We start from the raw sequence: 16,004 nt of genomic DNA, 5'->3' as shown, positions 1-16,004 counted from the left end.
ATTTCTTCTTATCTCTAACATTCTTCTTATCTCTAACATGGCAAGGAAGCCATGGCCATCTGCCCCCTCCCCCCCTCCCCCGAGCCTCGGGCGGCTCCCATCTTATATATTCAAAACTACATATATTATGTTTACAATCTACCACTAATTCCCATCACCTATGTGAGACAGTGAATCTCTACCTTAAACCAATAGAAAAGTGTCACCATCACACCAAGACATGGAGGACAAGATGAAGGAGAAGACTAGGACATGCCCAAATCCCTCCATCTTGTACCCCCCTGAACCCCATTCTAAAAATCCCAAAATTCTACTTTTCCACCCTGTGTTAGTTCAAATATCACGTCACTCAAACCCTTTTGACTTGCAATTCCTCATACAAAATTGACAGCTTTTTCCATGGGCTGAAATTGAAGCCACAGGTGATTTTGACTTCATGCCAAGGTCTTGAGACAGCCAGGGCAGCCAGAGGGATGTCCTGGCCTCTGACACAGGAGTACTTAGGAGAACTGTAAATCCATAAGGCTCTTCCTGAACTTTGAGCAGGGTAAAGGTGAATTCATCTTCCAAAGAATTAATTCCTCTCCCACCCAATGAATTCCTCTTCCAAACAGCCAACTGGATGCTGCAAGTCCTGCCAGCAAGTGGGAATTGTTGCCTGCTCAGGCAGAAGGTCAGTAGTGCTGAGACCCCAAACCTGGCCAGGATGGAGGCACCCAGCCACAGATCCCTCCAAGCTGCCTCGTGCCCCAGAGCCAGCCAGCCCCGAGGGAGGAGGTGGCTTTGCAGTGGCCACTCTGTACATCCCTGGGCCAAGCACCCCTGCACCACGCTGGGGATGGGTGGGAGGAGGGAAGGGCCCCCTGTGGCCCCAAGGTGACTGAGCTGAGCTTCTCTAGCAGGGGACATCTGGAGAAGTTCCAGATTCCCAGGAGGTGAGTAATTTCTGGAAAGGACCTCAGGCACAGCAGGTTTCGGAGGTGAGCTGGATGATGTCCAAAATCTCAGGACAGAGCTCAGAGTCATCTGCTGCCTGCTACATGGATGTGGGCCAAAATACCAGGAGATGATAAAAAAAGAGACAAACTTTTCTGTGTGCCTAAGACCACTTTCTTCCCCCCCAGAAGAATGCAGTGGGTCTTTCTGGGTGGGCACTGTGGAGAAGGGGACCCATGGCCACACTGCCCTTGCCCAACGCAGCGAGCCCTGAGCCACCAGCACTGCTGATTCTCATCCCTGTGTCAAGGGAGAGTGAAGGGCACAACCTGTGCTGCAATGTGCAGGGCTGCCCACAGAGCAGCTTTGGCCTGGGACCAGCAGCACCCAGTGCCTGGGGGGAAAGCAGCCTGTGACCCAAATTTTGGGAAACACACAAGTGGTATGGGCACCTCCCGCTTGCTCCTCCTCCCCTGGGGCAGCTGGGAGTAGTTTGCACCCTTATCCTTTAAAATGAATGTGATGGAGCTTTCTTCTGTTTTTTGGGGAAGCTGAGCACAGATGAAAAAATCAGGCTTTTGGAACAAGAGTGTTTTAGCCTAACAGGCTGACTGGGTGCTTGGGAAAAGTTTGTTTTTGAAGTGCCAGTTGATTGCCTCTACAAAGAGTTTCTCATGCACTTCTGGAAGGTTTTGTTTCAGTTAGGTTTGAGCATGGCTGTCTCTGCTTCTGGAGATTACTAGTTTTTGTTTGATTTAGATGTATTTTTCTCAGTTTGATTATAATCTGGCTTCAAACAAAAGTGGAAAAAACCCACAAAAAAAACCTCAGAGCTCCGTTTACACTGCCCCAATCACAGCACCAGGTTTGTGGGTTTATAACCTGTGTGTAGAACAAGAAAATCCTTCTTGGATCTTCAGAAGCCTGGAGGAAAAAATAAAACCTTTCAGCTGTGTCAGCCACCTGAGAGGCCTCATTCAGGGTCTAAGTGGAAACCACAGCTCTTGTGCTGGCCTGGAGCATCCTTCTCCTGCCTAGTGCTTCCTACTCAGCAGAGGTCAGCAGTTCCAGCAGCAATCCGTGCTGGAGCACAGTGATCCCAAGGGTGAGTGGTGCTGGGCTGCTGGAGGGGTGCAGGAGCTGCTTCTGGGTTGTGCTGCTTTATCACAGGGTGGACACAGAGGCAATAAATCATCCTGCCTGCCACTATTCCACCTGATTTTGTTATTTTGCTGGTAGCAAAACTAGAGGCAGCCACTGTTTAGTACTTTGAGATGCATTTTCTTACAGATCAAAGCGTCGTCTGGTTGGTGTGTAATGAAAAAGCTGGGGGTAATTTATAATAGTGCTGTTGGTATAATTAAGTGTCAAAAAAAAAAAAAAAAAGGAGCATGGAATAAGCCCTTAAAACATATTTCAGAATTTAAAGGAACCAATGGCTTTTTGCTGTGAAATGTAGGCACTCTTCACCTGAAGTAGTTTTCTGCAGAGATTCTAATTAGAAATGGACATGATATCTTGTAAAAAAAATTAGTTTTTATGTAAGCGTTTGGGTCAGCAATATTCATAATTCTTTCATTACCCAGGCAGCAATAACTCAAAGTAAAACACTCTCTCAGTAGCTGTTCAGGGTCAAGGTAGTGACTTTGTGAGGAGGGACAGGGCTGGTAGGTGATACGTAGCTTTTGGTGTTAAGCAATGAGGCAGGAGACCATTTCTCAGGTTTGATTGCTGCTTCTGCTCAGAATGGCCACACAGTTGCTGCTTAGTGAGAAAGAAGGAGATCATTTCTGGGATTTTAAAATTGATTGAAGGCTTTGGAAGTACGTGAGGGACATGCTGAGATACTGGCACCATGCTGCTCCATACAAATCTGCTGAGAGCTGTTCCTCCTTCTCATCTTCCCTCATTCCCAAGAACATCTTCACCTCAACTCTTTCTGTGTTGCACAAGTGCTTGGTTTTCCATGGAGTTTTAATCAGACCTCTACATTCTGGTTTTACTCTGTTTGCTCAATATTGTTTGCTCCATAAGCAGCTGAGAGCTGCTGGTGTTAACAGAGTTGGTGAACGTCCAAGGGAATGCTGCAGGAGCAGAAGTCCCTGGTGGCAGCTGGGCATCCCTTGGCTCAGCCTGGAGGATCAACCCCTTGGTCCATGAATCCCGAGGGGCTGGCAGGGAACTGCAAGCACAGGGAGGGTTTCTTGTCCCTCTCCTCACTGTGCACTGGGTCCAGGACATTGTGCTCAGGGCTCAGCCTTGCAGCCAGCACCTCCAGTGCCCTGCAGAGCTCTGGGTGCCCTGGAGCTGTCGTGTCCTGGGACCCCATCTGGGATCTGCTGGAGGGGCTGAAGTGTGTCCAGCTTTGCTCACCCCTACCAGGCACTTCCTTCCATCTGCAGAGGCAAGGCAGCAGCTGCTGGAGAAATCAAATCAATCTTGCATATAAAATAAGTTTTGAAAAACTTCACACTCCTTATGGCTTTGGCACACTTAATGCAATTTTAATACATTTTTGATTTCTGATTTCCCTGTGTGGGCTGCCTGGCTAGGTTCCAGTACAAAACATGGAACTTTGTAACTAAGAATTCTGTAATTCAATGTTTCTTAACACCATTGTGAATTGAATTATATATGATGACCTGAGAATAAATGCAACCAGCATTTTCAAATTGTTTATTGCTTTAAACATGTGTGTGAGCAGAGCTTTCCTCCTGGCTAGCAAGGTATTGATCATTTTTAATGAAAATGGTTTTAACAAAAATTTAAAAGTCTGAAGGAGATGGCTGAAGTCTGAGCACAGCATTTCCCCATCCAAGTGCTGTGCTGGCTCTGAGCTGAGGCAGTCTGGGCTGAAGCTGCCTGCTCAGGCTGGAATGACCCAGCAGGCTGGGGACACCTTTGGCCAGAAGAGGCTGCAGCAGCATCATGTGGGTGTCTGGCTTGCCATCAGTCCCTGCTTCTTCCAGAAAAACAATTCCAGGGTGTCTGCTCAAATTCAGCTGCTGCTGGCCTCAGTTCAGGTCTGCTCCTACCTTAGCCAGAGTAGCTGTACAGAAAACAGCGTAAAGACTCCAGCCCCTGATTCTGACTAGGAGAGAAGTAAGGATTTATCAGTGGGGTTTGGTCTCTGTGGCAAACTGGGTTCCAGGCACAAAAAATCCTGCTGCCAGAGGACTTGCTGCAGGGACAAGCGGATCTATAAAGCACCCAGCTTTCAGGCAACAGAGCCCATTTTCAAGATGAAAGAATTAGCAATTCATCTCTTCATCTTTTTCAAGAAGTGGAGTTCCCTAGGTGATTTTTACCCTGCATATCCCATACTCTGGATCTTCTTCAAAGAGACCCCTGCAGATGCTCCATGCTCTTCATTTTCAGTCCCTAGCAGGTGGGATTTTGGTCTCAGTGGCCCTATTTCTTTTGGTATGCAATTTGTTACTGATAATGAATTGCTGAAATACAGATGCTGCAGTCCCCCTCTGAGCTGAGGGCTCCTCCTGGCCAAGGGAGTCACCTGAAATAGCCCCTCTGGAAAGGCTGAGCTTCTGCAGAGCCACAGGAACACCTGGGGCTCTGTCAGCTCTGCCCTGAGCTCCCAAATTCTGTAGTGATGCAGCTACACAGGGAGTTGTTCTCTGCTGTCATGAATGTATGCCCTTCTTGTAAATCATGTTGTGTTGTATTTTTAAAGATGTCCTGGCAACTGTAAGAAAACCACAACAGAGATGGCAAGGAGGTTTTTCCATGTCGAAGCTGTTTATTATGTTAGATAAATACACTTGCAACAAGTTTGACTTGCATCCTCTGAGTGCAGTTGCTGGTAGTATGGCACAATGATTAAAAAAGAACCAAAACTAGCAGAGGCACTTGTTGCATGCAGCTGGAATTGCTCCAAGCCCAGTGATGCAGCTCCTGCTGACAGAGATCTTCCCTGGCCGTGAGCATGGCTTTGCCAGCGGGGCTGGCACCAGCCAGAGCTGCAGTGACAGCCCTGGGGTGGGACAGGCCTGGCTCCAGGGGAGGGAGCTGAGCATGTCTGGCTTAGGCATGATATTTAATATTGCTTTTGGTTAAAGAGGAGTGAGGTTGTGTGATTGTAACCAGTGGGGAAAGGCAGAAATTAGAATGAATCCTAGAATATGCTGAGTTGGGAGGGACCCATCAGGATCATCGAGTCCAAGTCCTGGCCCGGCACAGGACATCCCAGGAATGCCACCTTGTGCCTGAGAGTGTTGTCCAAAGGCTCCTTGAACTCAGACAGGCTTGAGTCACTGGTCACAAGAGTGAAGAGATCAATAGATTTACATTTTCTCTATAAAAACAATCTTGTTGACTTTTATGCAGTCATGTATGTGAATATCCAGATTTTTATAAAGATATTTTTTGTCAACAGAAGGATGGACTTGAGAGTCTATACCAGGAGAACAAGTGCCTTTTTTATTAGAAAATAAAGCTACCCAGAAGGGCTTTTTCATTAAGATTTTCAGGAAAATCCATTAAATGGTTTGTTCAGCTGGACAAAGAGAGAAAAAAGTGGCAACCATCCTTGCAAAGCAAATTTATCAATTTGCTTCCTCAGCATTTGTAACCCTTCATCCTCAGACAGGCTTTGCTCCTCCAAGGACTGTGTGCAGTCCCTGCCAGGGACGTGCCACAGGACTGACCCTGGTCTCTGTAGTTGGGCAGCCTGCTCAGAGGCTTAAACTTGAGCACCTGAATAAGTCCTTAGCTGAACTGGGGCTTGTCAATGACATGTGACAATGCCAGAGAGTCCTGCATGCAGATAAACACCAAGTGGAGTATTGGCACTGAGAGGTGTGAGGACAAGCTCTGTCCTTGCTCTGCACCAGCTGTGAGCTTGGCCAGGTGACCTGCACACTGAAAGTGTCCCTAGCCTGGATGGAATTTTGCTATTTTCCTTGTTTTGTAAATAGGCCCACTAAAGGGATGAAAGTTTTAATGACAAAAAACAGGTTCCAGATTTTAGCCCAAGGAGCAGAAGTTTTGTTCTTTGAGCTGGGACATCCATCCTATGGTACAGATAGACTTGCTCACTGATAAGAGAGAACTGTGGGTTGGCTCCAAATACAATGAACATTCAACATTTAAGCCTGAAAAGAGTGCTCTGTTACTGGTGATTACCTGGCTAGCTGAAGCTGAGGCTAAATAACAGCCTGAGGAGCAATCTGCAGTGGGTAATGGAAGCAGTGGAGGTCTCTTGCTAGAGGACATCAGGAGGAAACCTAATCTTTGAATTTCCTGCCTCAGGAATGGGATCTCCTACAACGGAGATCAGGAAAAATTGTGTGTTTCAAAAGACTCATGCAAAATCTCCATATGCCTCATAGCCTGCTGTTTTGGGATTCTGTATTCGCAGTATTGAGCACCTTACATCCTCAGAAATCAGTGGGCTATGCAAAAAAGCCAGGTGCCATTTGGCTTGGCCCAAAATACTGCAGTGAGAGAGGAAATGGGGGTCTGGACAAGTTCTCTGCCTGTATAACAGAGTCCTGCAGTGTAACAAGACCCAGACCTTCCCTACTGGTTTTAGCAGGAAGAGGTGTAAGTAAGAACCTCATTTCTGTGTCCCTGTCTAAGGCTCTCCAGGTGCTTTCTGGTTATTAGACAGACAAAATGAGGTGTGACAAGATGAAATTGTTACACCCATTTCACTGATGAGTAGACTGAGGCACATAAAAATTGACTTGTCTGATCATCAAACAAATCTGTTGGAGCTAGATCAGTGCCTTACAAAGTCCATGTCCCAATTTTCTTGTCACAGCCTTTGCTTCCACCGTTCCCACCCACTGTGCATTGTCTCATGGCAAGAACCTGGGGGTCAGGTAGGATGGTGAGGAGGAGAAATGCCCTTCTTGAAGTTTTGTGCTTTCAAGCCTTGTCTGTTCATGGTGCTTGCTGTGGTTGCAGTAGCTGCTCTGAATTGCTTTCTTTCAATCCCATAAGTTGAACATGGAGTCATGAAAGAAAAAGCAGGCATGAGCAAACCTTAGAATTTGAGGAATAGAGAACTATGGAATGCTGCAGTCCCCACTCTTCAAAGGTAAATAATAAATTTCCAGTGCTCCCATGTTCACTTATGCCTTCTTGCATAATGGCTGTCTTAATGAATTGAGAGAAAGAAATGTACCTTACAAACTCGTGGGGAAAATCTTCCTTTGAAGGAGATTGATTTCTCCGAGGTAGAATGCTTATTATTGTGTGTGACTGTAAATGTTATGCTGAGGAGTCTGAATGACAAAGCTGGGAGAAAAGTCTCTCTGCTTATTGTCCTTGTCATCCCAGTCCTGCCTCATCCCACTGAAGTGCACCTGAAGCAAAAGAAGGGTGAAATTGCATGTGGAATCACACTTTGAAAATCACAGCAGGTTTTATATAGTTGACACCAGCACTGTCCAGGCTCTGCTTCAGGGGTTTTTGGTGCCTACTAAGCTCAAAGTCAGTGGCCTGACTAATCCAAGACCCATGACAGAGGGAATGGCTGTTTTTTGCATGGCCAGGACAGAGCAAGGTGGTGCTATGGGGTCTAGAGCAGTCCAGGACCCCCTAAGTGTGAGTGTCTGTGTCCTGGGCACTGGAAATATGGCTGCAGTGGGGTAGGGAGTGCAAGTGCACAACAAGTGAGGCAAGAATAAATCTGCTTGTATGATTCTACTCAGCCAGAGGTACTTCAGCATTTAATGATGCTCTGGTATATGAAATCTGGGCCTTTCCTAAAATCCACCCATAATGACATAGGAAGAAATCAATGTTTGAAGCAATCTGTTTTCAGGGAAGACAGAATACTCTTGTTGCTTCTTCATGGTATTGATGGTTACCCTGGGTTTGTGGGTGATATTGAGTGTGGGACAAACTGTGCTAGACCAAGACTTATGTTAGAAAATCTGGAGAATCTTGTGCTACTTGAGTTAAAATGGCAACCGTAAAGTAATAATTGCTGCATAGTAGTAAACTCTGCTGCCAGAATGGCTTGCTGATATCTTGACCTGTTGAGCAAAAATAATTTACACTATGTGCTCTTGGAGATATTGCCTTTGCCCTGCATATCTGAAAATGGCTGTTTGTGTGCTGACAAGGCCTCCTGCACCACAGCACCCCGTGGCTGTGTCTGGGAGCCCCTGTCAGTCATCCAGGTGCTGCTCCTCCCACGTGGACGTCGGGATGGCGCTGTAGGGGTCCATGATGACTTTTGCACAGCGGATGATCATCACAATCAGGAAGAGGCAGAGGAAGACAAAGCATGCTAACGTCAGGCCCTTGTCCACGTCAACGTACACGGGCTCTGGGGTTGGCACCTCCATTGCTTAGGCCGCTCTTCATCTGGCTTTGGATTTACTCCTAACATCATCAAGCACCTGCAAAACAAACACAGTGTCAGGCACAAGGGATTGCTGCTCCTGGACATGGGGAAAATCAGGGATTGTACCGGATACTTCTTCCAGGTCTGATAAATTCTTGCAGGGAAATAAACACAATGGAAATGTTGTAGCTCAGCTGACTGAGAGCTGTGAGAAGAAGAAACCTCATCTCCACCTTAATTTAGCCCACAAAATGCTTCTTGCTAAAATATTAGGCACTGAAAAGAGATGTTAACAAAGAAAAGACAAGCAATAGTGAATGAGCACTATTCACTTGAAATATCATCTCTTAAAAGAGGCACAGACACTGTTCTTGTCTCAGCCTTTCCTAATCATAAAAATATTTCCATTCCTCTGCTAGTGTGAAAGATCAGACAAATGGCAGAGCAGACTGTTTCTATCCCAATTTTCCTCTCTGTCCAAACATTCTCTGTCTCTCACTGGCACAAAGCAAAGTGAAAATTATGCATACTTATTTTCCATAATCTTTTAATCTCTGGTACTCAAGGTTCTCCAGGCAGTAGAAGATCTTTTTAGGAGCAATATAATTTTTAAGTGGATGTTTTATCAACCAGAGAGGTACAGGTGATTATGTGATTAGAACAAGAATTACCTTATTCACTGCAGATGTCTGCGTAGCTGAAGGTCTCTCTGGCCTCCTCACCTGAATCCATAACCAAAATGACTTCATCAGTGATGGAATCCCTCTGAAAGTTTGATCCTGGACAGTTCACCAGCTGATATCACAAACTGCTTTGCACAGTTGTGCTGAAGGAGAGGAACTGACCTTACAGAGAATTGAGTTACTGCCCAGGGATGGGGAAACTTCTCCTGACATCCACGTTTGGCCAAGGTGAAGTGCTGGGAATTACATCCACATTTGCCAGGGTGGGAGGGAGAAGTGCTGGGGATTACAGTGTAGAGGATCAGGAATATGGAATGCCTCTTTACAGAAAAAAAAAAAAAAACAACGTTTTTCACATCAAATTCAATAACCAACTGGAGAGCCAGTGTCTGCTTTACCTGGAGAGGAGAGATGGGAGCAAGAAGCTATTGAGCTATAGAGAGGATTTGGTGAAACTGGGGTAGCAACAGCCCAGCTGCTCTCTAGTACTACACTAACACAGTGAGGAAATCCCAGCTTTTATTACACAGACAAGTTTGCCTGCTTGTGTTTCCAGTGAGCTGCTGCTGGTGGTGGGGCCATTGCAGTGGTGGCTCACATCTGGCTGGCTGTTCTCCTCCTGCAGCATCGTGCTGTGCCAGCTGCCAGTGGGTGTCCCAGACACCCCTGAACCCCTGTGCCCTGCAAGTCTTCCTCAGGGTGAACTGAAGACCCTTTATTTTAAAGGCTCACAGTTTCTTCCCTGTCTCAGAATTTGCTCCTTTTCAGGTGGTTTTCCAGCCTCATAACCCCCTAGATCCCACAAGGCAAGTACAAATCATCTGGACTCTTGAGTCTATTTTTAGCACAAGGATGTTAGGGTTTTTTTAATTTCCTGAAAGCATAGAAACTATTGCTACAGCCAGTCCTGCAGCAGGGAAATGAAAGAAGCTGATGACACAAAGTGAATTAAACAAAGCAGACACCTCATGATCTCATGTATTTACCAGTCACATCCTTAGGAGCTCATGAAGAAATCTCTGAGTGAGGTCAGGCTTGTAATGCTCACCTTGCCTGGTCAGAGGTCTAATATTCCCAAGAGACTCTTCTACCACTCTATTTCATCAGCCAAGAGATCTTACATTGCAGTTTATAACTTCATTTGATGAAGAAAAGGTTTGTCAGCAAAGCTGAGTATTAAGTATGAATTCCTTATGAATGCAAAAGAAAAAAAAAATGTTATCAAAACTGCTAATGTATCCCAGTCTTTTCCTGCAGTGGTCTTGTGAAGGTCCAACAAGGATGAGTGTAATTTTTAAATTATTTTTCCCATCCTGACATTCTTGCTGTTGTACCATGTGGGGTCATTTCACCCTAAGTTACCTCCTGCAGAATAGCAGAACTACCTGGTAATTTCCATCAGTACTGATCTTGGAGGGAAAACTGCATTTTCACTCAAATGTACTTTCTTTGGAAAGATGAATAATTTACTCAGAAAATGATCAGAGGTTTCAAGTAAAGATCTATCCCTTGGAGATTTTTCTCTTCAAAATGGCATCCCTCAGTCTCATAGAAGTCTGGTTTAAGTGCTGCATCCCTCTGCTTCCCTCCATCCCCAGGACTGTGTCTGGAGGATTCTTCTTTCCTGCTGGAAGGGAAAAGCACATTTTGGAAAGAATAGCCAGGCAGAGAGCAGAGTGAAAGGCTGTGGCATCTGAGCTGTAGTTTGCATGGTAAATTACAGTGACAGCTTGAACCTAATGATTTTGGGTTTCTATTGGTTTCACATTTTCAGTGGGACTAGGAATATTTCTTTCCAAAAAGGCTGTATTCTTGAGGTTGCATAAATCCCATGTTTTCTCTCCTGCTGGTCCCTTATAAACTCAGTAACATTTTGATGCTGATCAGTGCTGTGCATGCAGTCACTGCTGATGGCCAATGTGTTTCTTGGGGCTGGTCAGAAGGATCTGGCTTTGGCTGTCCTCACTCTCAGCTTGGCTGCTCACCTGCAGCTGCCAGAGTGGGAGCTCCTCTGCAGCTCTGGCTTGTCAAAGGGCTCGTGTGAGTCAGGGGAGGTTGGTGCCAGCAGGGACCTGTGCTGTTCCGTGCTGTTCCTCACTGCACCTGCATTCCAGCAGGCTTGGCAGGGCTGGTGCTGAGCAGAGCTGGGTGCTGCAATGGGGCTGTGCCTGGGGCAGCTGTCTCCAGATTAATTTATTATGGCTGGAACTCATAACTCTTTTAGGTCAGAGAACAGTCCCCAAATGCAGAAGGAGTTATTGCATGTGTTCACCAGCACTGTTTCCTCTTGGGAAAGTCTAGCTCACAAATTTACCATGGACACGCTGTGTCCTGCTGTCTGCCAGGTGCTTGTTGTCCTCCACCTCTGTAACAGCTGCACAGCTTGTCCTGCTTAATTCCCCTTTCCTTGGCCAGTGCCTCCACTCCCCTTCCTCACTCCCTGGTGCCCAGCAGTGCAGCCAGGCTGGAGTGGGCTGTGGAAGAGTCTCCCAGGCTGGAGCAGGTTGGTCCATGCTGGATGCTCTGCCTGCACACCCTGCCCTCCATCCCAGCCCTGGGGATGTGCTGTGCAGGTGAGCAGAAGCGTTTTGCAGTCAGTTCTTCTTGGTCTGGTGTGTGAAATCCAACAATGCTGTTCAAATTACCTCTTCAGCTACAGACTAGTTGGCTGGATGTTTTGCTCTATTTTCCTAGCAGGGTTGATGTTGACAGCATTGTGTGTATGGAGGGGAAAAAATCAGCAGAAACAATTATAAAGTTTCACACTTGAATGATCAAGTTTTCTCTGAATAGCTGAATTGTAGAAAATTACATTTTTTTCCCCAGCTTGACAGCAATGAGCTGTAGAATTGTGTTTTTTAAAAATTCTTCAGATTTGTTGAAAATGTGATTACGCCTGAACAAAGAAACAATCCCTGGTTCCAACTAGGCAATTTAGCCATGCTGAATCTGTCTTCCTGCAAATCCCTGGGTGTTTCAGTGCAGTCTCTCCCCCTGTAACTTTTCTGAGAGTAGGTGTGTGCCACAGGCTGGCTGACCCAGGGATGGAGAGGTGTGGGTGAGGATGTGCTGGGTGAGGAATTCAGCACCAAAAGTGACTCTGTGCCCTTGGCTCCTTGAGGGTTGCAGAGGGCCAGCACCAGGCAGCAGCTGTGTCCCTTCAGAAGGGTTGGCATCCTCAGTTTTTGGTGCCCTGCTCCCCTGGCTTGTTTTGTGTCTCTCTTCTGGTGGTCAGGAGCCCCTGGAGCTGGGTCAGGGATGTACCACTGAAGACTCCATCCTGAGCATTTGGTATTTTCTGCTTGTTTTGTTTCCCAGTGCCCTTTTCATGAGGGATTGCCACAGAAGAGAGATTTTTAAAATTTTTTTTTAATTTTCATGACCTTATGCAGGATGTTGGCATCCTCCTTAGTGTTTCAGCTCTGTTACAGGCTCTTTGTAACATTTGTGCTCATCAGTATGCTTGAATTTTGCAATCAGCCCTACCTATGCAAGATACTTTAAAAGATTTTTTTTCTCCCTGAGCTGACACTCTTGGCATTGTCATTTTAAATATAAATTAATAATGAACCACATACATTGCAGAGGGCTGGTTCCTATGCTGGTTAATCATGTTTCAACCCATTTTAACCCTTAGGATTTATTTCACAACAGTCTCTGGTTTTGGTTTGTTGGGGTTTTTTTGTTTTTCTTTCTGTACTCTTTTCCCAAAACAACAGATGTACGGGAAGGGAAGGGAAGGGAAGGGAAGGGAAGGGAAGGGAAGGGAAGGGAAGGGAAGGGAAGGGAAGGGAAGGGAAGGGAAGGGAAGGGAAGGGAAGGGAAGGGAAGGGAAGGGGAAGGGGAAGGGGAAGGGGAAGGGAAGGAGAAGGGAAGGGAAGGGGAATTATGAGATTTCATGTATGAAGCAGATCCATACCTTCCAGACTTGAGTAGGAAGCCTGTCACATCCCAGCATAGCAGCATTTTGGAGGTAAAATCCTCTCTGTAGTCATATTTTAAAAGTTTTGTTGGTCAGAGGGGTTTTGACGGCGTTGGGGCTCTGCTCAGGTTCACCTCCACCCAGCCCTGGAAGCAGTTCTCACTGGGGTGCTCTGAAAAAAAAAATAATAATTTCCAATTGTTGCTCAGGTGGGCTGCAGGTGGGACAGACGCGCTCAGCGCTCCAGGACAGCCTGGGGCTGTGGGATGCACTCGTGCACAGGATGGATCCGTTCATCACACATTCCCTAGAACATTTATGAGAGGAAAAGCAATGTTCAAGCCTAAGGTCATATCAATATTTCTTCTTAAATGAGCAGAAAATACTATTTTTAAATCACAGTGAAAGATCAGCCAGGTTTGAATTGATCCTGCGTATTTATTTAGGGCTTAGATGGTTTGTTTAAACAAAACTTCTTGATTTATCTGAACTGATACACCAGGACTTAAAAACTATTAGTTATTTGCCTTTTTTTTTTAGTCAGTCTGGTGTGGAATCATTTTCTTTTTTACATGCACACAGAATAGTTTCAGCCAGCAATGCTTGTTGGATGACAAACCTGGCTTTTTACACATTGTTGTGGAAAGAGTTCTACAGTGTAGGATGGGAAGGTTGAGAAGAACAAGGCAAAAAATGAGCCCAAATCCCTTGTGAGGGGACCCAGCAGGACAGGCTGTGCTCAGGCAAGGGACTGAAGGTGAGTGGCCAGGAAGGAAGGTGAAATGCTGCTCCAGACAGGTATTGTGTGTGTTTGTCAAACGAAGTCACCTTCAATTTGAAGTTCAAATCTCTACAGGAATAGCCTGGACACTTGATCATACTCTAATTTTCTTAACAATCTAGTTTCGATTAAGAACTCACTGCCTCTGAGCACAGGAGTCAAATGCTGTAGATAGATACAGACAGATGAGCTTCTTGCTACACCCAGAGAGCAATAATGTGACCAATAGCTTAGTCTAAAAATTAATTGTCCTTTCATACTTACAATTCTTTCAGCAGAAAATCAATACTTCATTTCAGTAACTCTGCCTTCCTACAAGCATGATTTTTCCTGTGTGACTGAAGGCAAGTTTAATCTTTGTTTTTAACTCACTGTTTGGCATTTTGTTTTGGTTGTTGGATTATTTTATTTCTTGCTTTACATAATGACTAAATCTTTATGCTTAGCTTAGTTTATACAAATGCCTTTATTTGATCTAGTCCTCAGTTATGGTCAAGAGACAAATAATCTTCCCTCCACACTTGCTTTTAGCCAGTTGTAAATCATTGGATGCCAGTATTCCATCAGAAGACTAAAGACATAATTTACAAGAGCCCAAAATTTGAAAGCAAATAAACACATAAATCAATCTGGGGAAAGTTTTAAAAGTTGCTGTTACACAAATGTTTCCTTCCTACATAGCCCCATGGCAAGAATAACATTAATCTTCATTGAGAAAAAGATGCAGCATACACTTAGAAATAACTGCGGGCTGCTTATAATTTGAGAGCTTCCTAAAAAAAAATAATCATTTCTCAATCACTTCAAGGAGCATGTGGAATTACTCATTAACAAAAGATTAAAAAATAGATGGTTGTGCTTGGGAACAAGTCACTGTTCAAAACTATTGAGTGAACTGATGGACAGCTGGGATCTGGAGTAAAAAGTGTTTCCAGCCTCCCAAAGCTCAACTATTGTGAAAAATCCTTGATTAAACTTTGCTGAGGTGAGGACACTTGGGAATCTTTCTCAGAGGCTGGAAGGGGCCATGCAGAGGTAAAAAAGAGGGGTAGGGTCAGTGATGCACTCTATGGTTGCTGGCTGGGGAAGTGATAGGAGCACCATAAACGGGGCAGGCAGTGCAGGGTGATGCTGTGATGCTGTCTCTGTATCAGCTGCTTTCTAACCCTCAGGGGAGCAGGAGGAGAAGGGAAATCCAGTCCTCCCTCAGAGCCCAGCCCAGGGACTGTGCCTCCCCTCCCTGCCCTGGGCTGGGCAGGCTCATCCCTGGGGAAGGGAGCTCTGTGAGCCTGTGTGAGCTGCAGGGACACTCCCTTGGCTCCCAGTTTGTGTTTCTGCTGTGGTGGGAGAGCTGCAGGGATTGTACAACGTGGTTCAGCCCCTCCTTGCAGTGCTGGCTTCCACCCTGGGCTGTTGGGAACACTGATTCATCCTTTAGGAGATAATGCCCAGAAAATGCAAAGCAATACCTGTGCTATGAAAAGTTTGGATGAGCTTGAGAAGGAACATCTGTCTGAGCAGGACCATCCTTCATTCCTTGTGTATTTTGATAAGGGGGCTGAGGCTGCTTTCCTTATCACTGCTGTGATGCACTGAGAGCATCCCCTTTCATCAAGGCAAGAGACAAACGTAAAGGAGTCTGAGAGAAACAAATGGATTAGGCTTTTAAGCCAAGGCTTGTTAGGTCTGAATAGATATGATATAAACTCATTTTAATGGAGTATCTGCTTTTTAAACTCTCTGCTGTTTAAATCCTCTGAAAGGAGACAAACATGCCTGTTGGTCCTGGCAGTTATTTTATAAATTAAACAATGACTGTTAGCCAGGAGAATTATAAGCAAAACTATGGAGAAATTTTTCACTGCAGCAAAGCTGACAAGGAGGAAAAATGACCCATATTTTTCTGTACTGCTCTGAATTTATTATTTTTTTTTTACAAAAACAAAAGGCTAATTTCAAGATAGAACAGCAACTCCTTTTTACACAAATATTTCCTTGTGGGAATGATGTCCAGTATTCTCTAACTTGCAGGATATCTCTCAGAGACACATCTTTTGCCCTTTCATGTTGAAAAACTACATACAGATCAGATTGAGGCTGTATCAATATTTTTCCAATTGAGGAAAAGTATTGTGGATGAATTCACAGCAAAAATAGCTGGGTTATGCCTGTAGAACTGCCACAAATATAGGCAGAAAGGAATCATATAGGCCTGCTTCTTCTCTGAATCACTTATTTTAAATCAAAAGTTAAATTCTTGCTAATTAAGGTAACTCCTTGTCAAGGAAGTTTTAATAAATGAGCAGCAAAACATCCAAAATAGTTGCAGGTGGCTTTGCCATTGTAATAGCTGCAGGTGCTCTT

The 16,004-nt window shown here is 45.2% G+C and overlaps 1 protein-coding gene across 2 annotated transcripts in view; it reads right to left on the bottom strand.

The window, feature by feature from the left end:
* Window positions 1–4,669: 4,669 nt before the first annotated feature.
* Window positions 4,670–16,004, bottom strand: part of CTXND1 (cortexin domain containing 1) — a 34,702-nt gene continuing 23,367 nt past the window's right edge. The window contains exons 2-3 of one of the 2 annotated variants that reach the window (XM_031505805.3): window positions 12,857–13,031; window positions 4,670–8,309 (exon numbers count right to left, since the gene is read on the bottom strand). In XM_031505805.3, coding sequence (XP_031361665.1) covers window positions 8,076–8,255 — 180 coding nt within the window. In that variant the 5' untranslated portion in view covers window positions 8,256–8,309; window positions 12,857–13,031 and the 3' untranslated portion in view covers window positions 4,670–8,075. Of the gene's footprint in view, window positions 8,310–8,925; window positions 12,735–12,856; window positions 13,032–16,004 lie in introns of those variants that run through there. The other variant, XM_031505807.3, reaches the window with a different exon arrangement.

This window comes from Lonchura striata, chromosome 10 (assembly GCF_050655825.1).
Source record: "Lonchura striata isolate lonStrDom1 chromosome 10, ASM5065582v1, whole genome shotgun sequence".
Lineage (NCBI taxonomy): Eukaryota > Metazoa > Chordata > Aves > Passeriformes > Estrildidae > Lonchura > Lonchura striata.
Note: the sequence above shows the minus strand (reverse complement) of the source record. Positions and strands in the feature narration are given on the sequence as shown.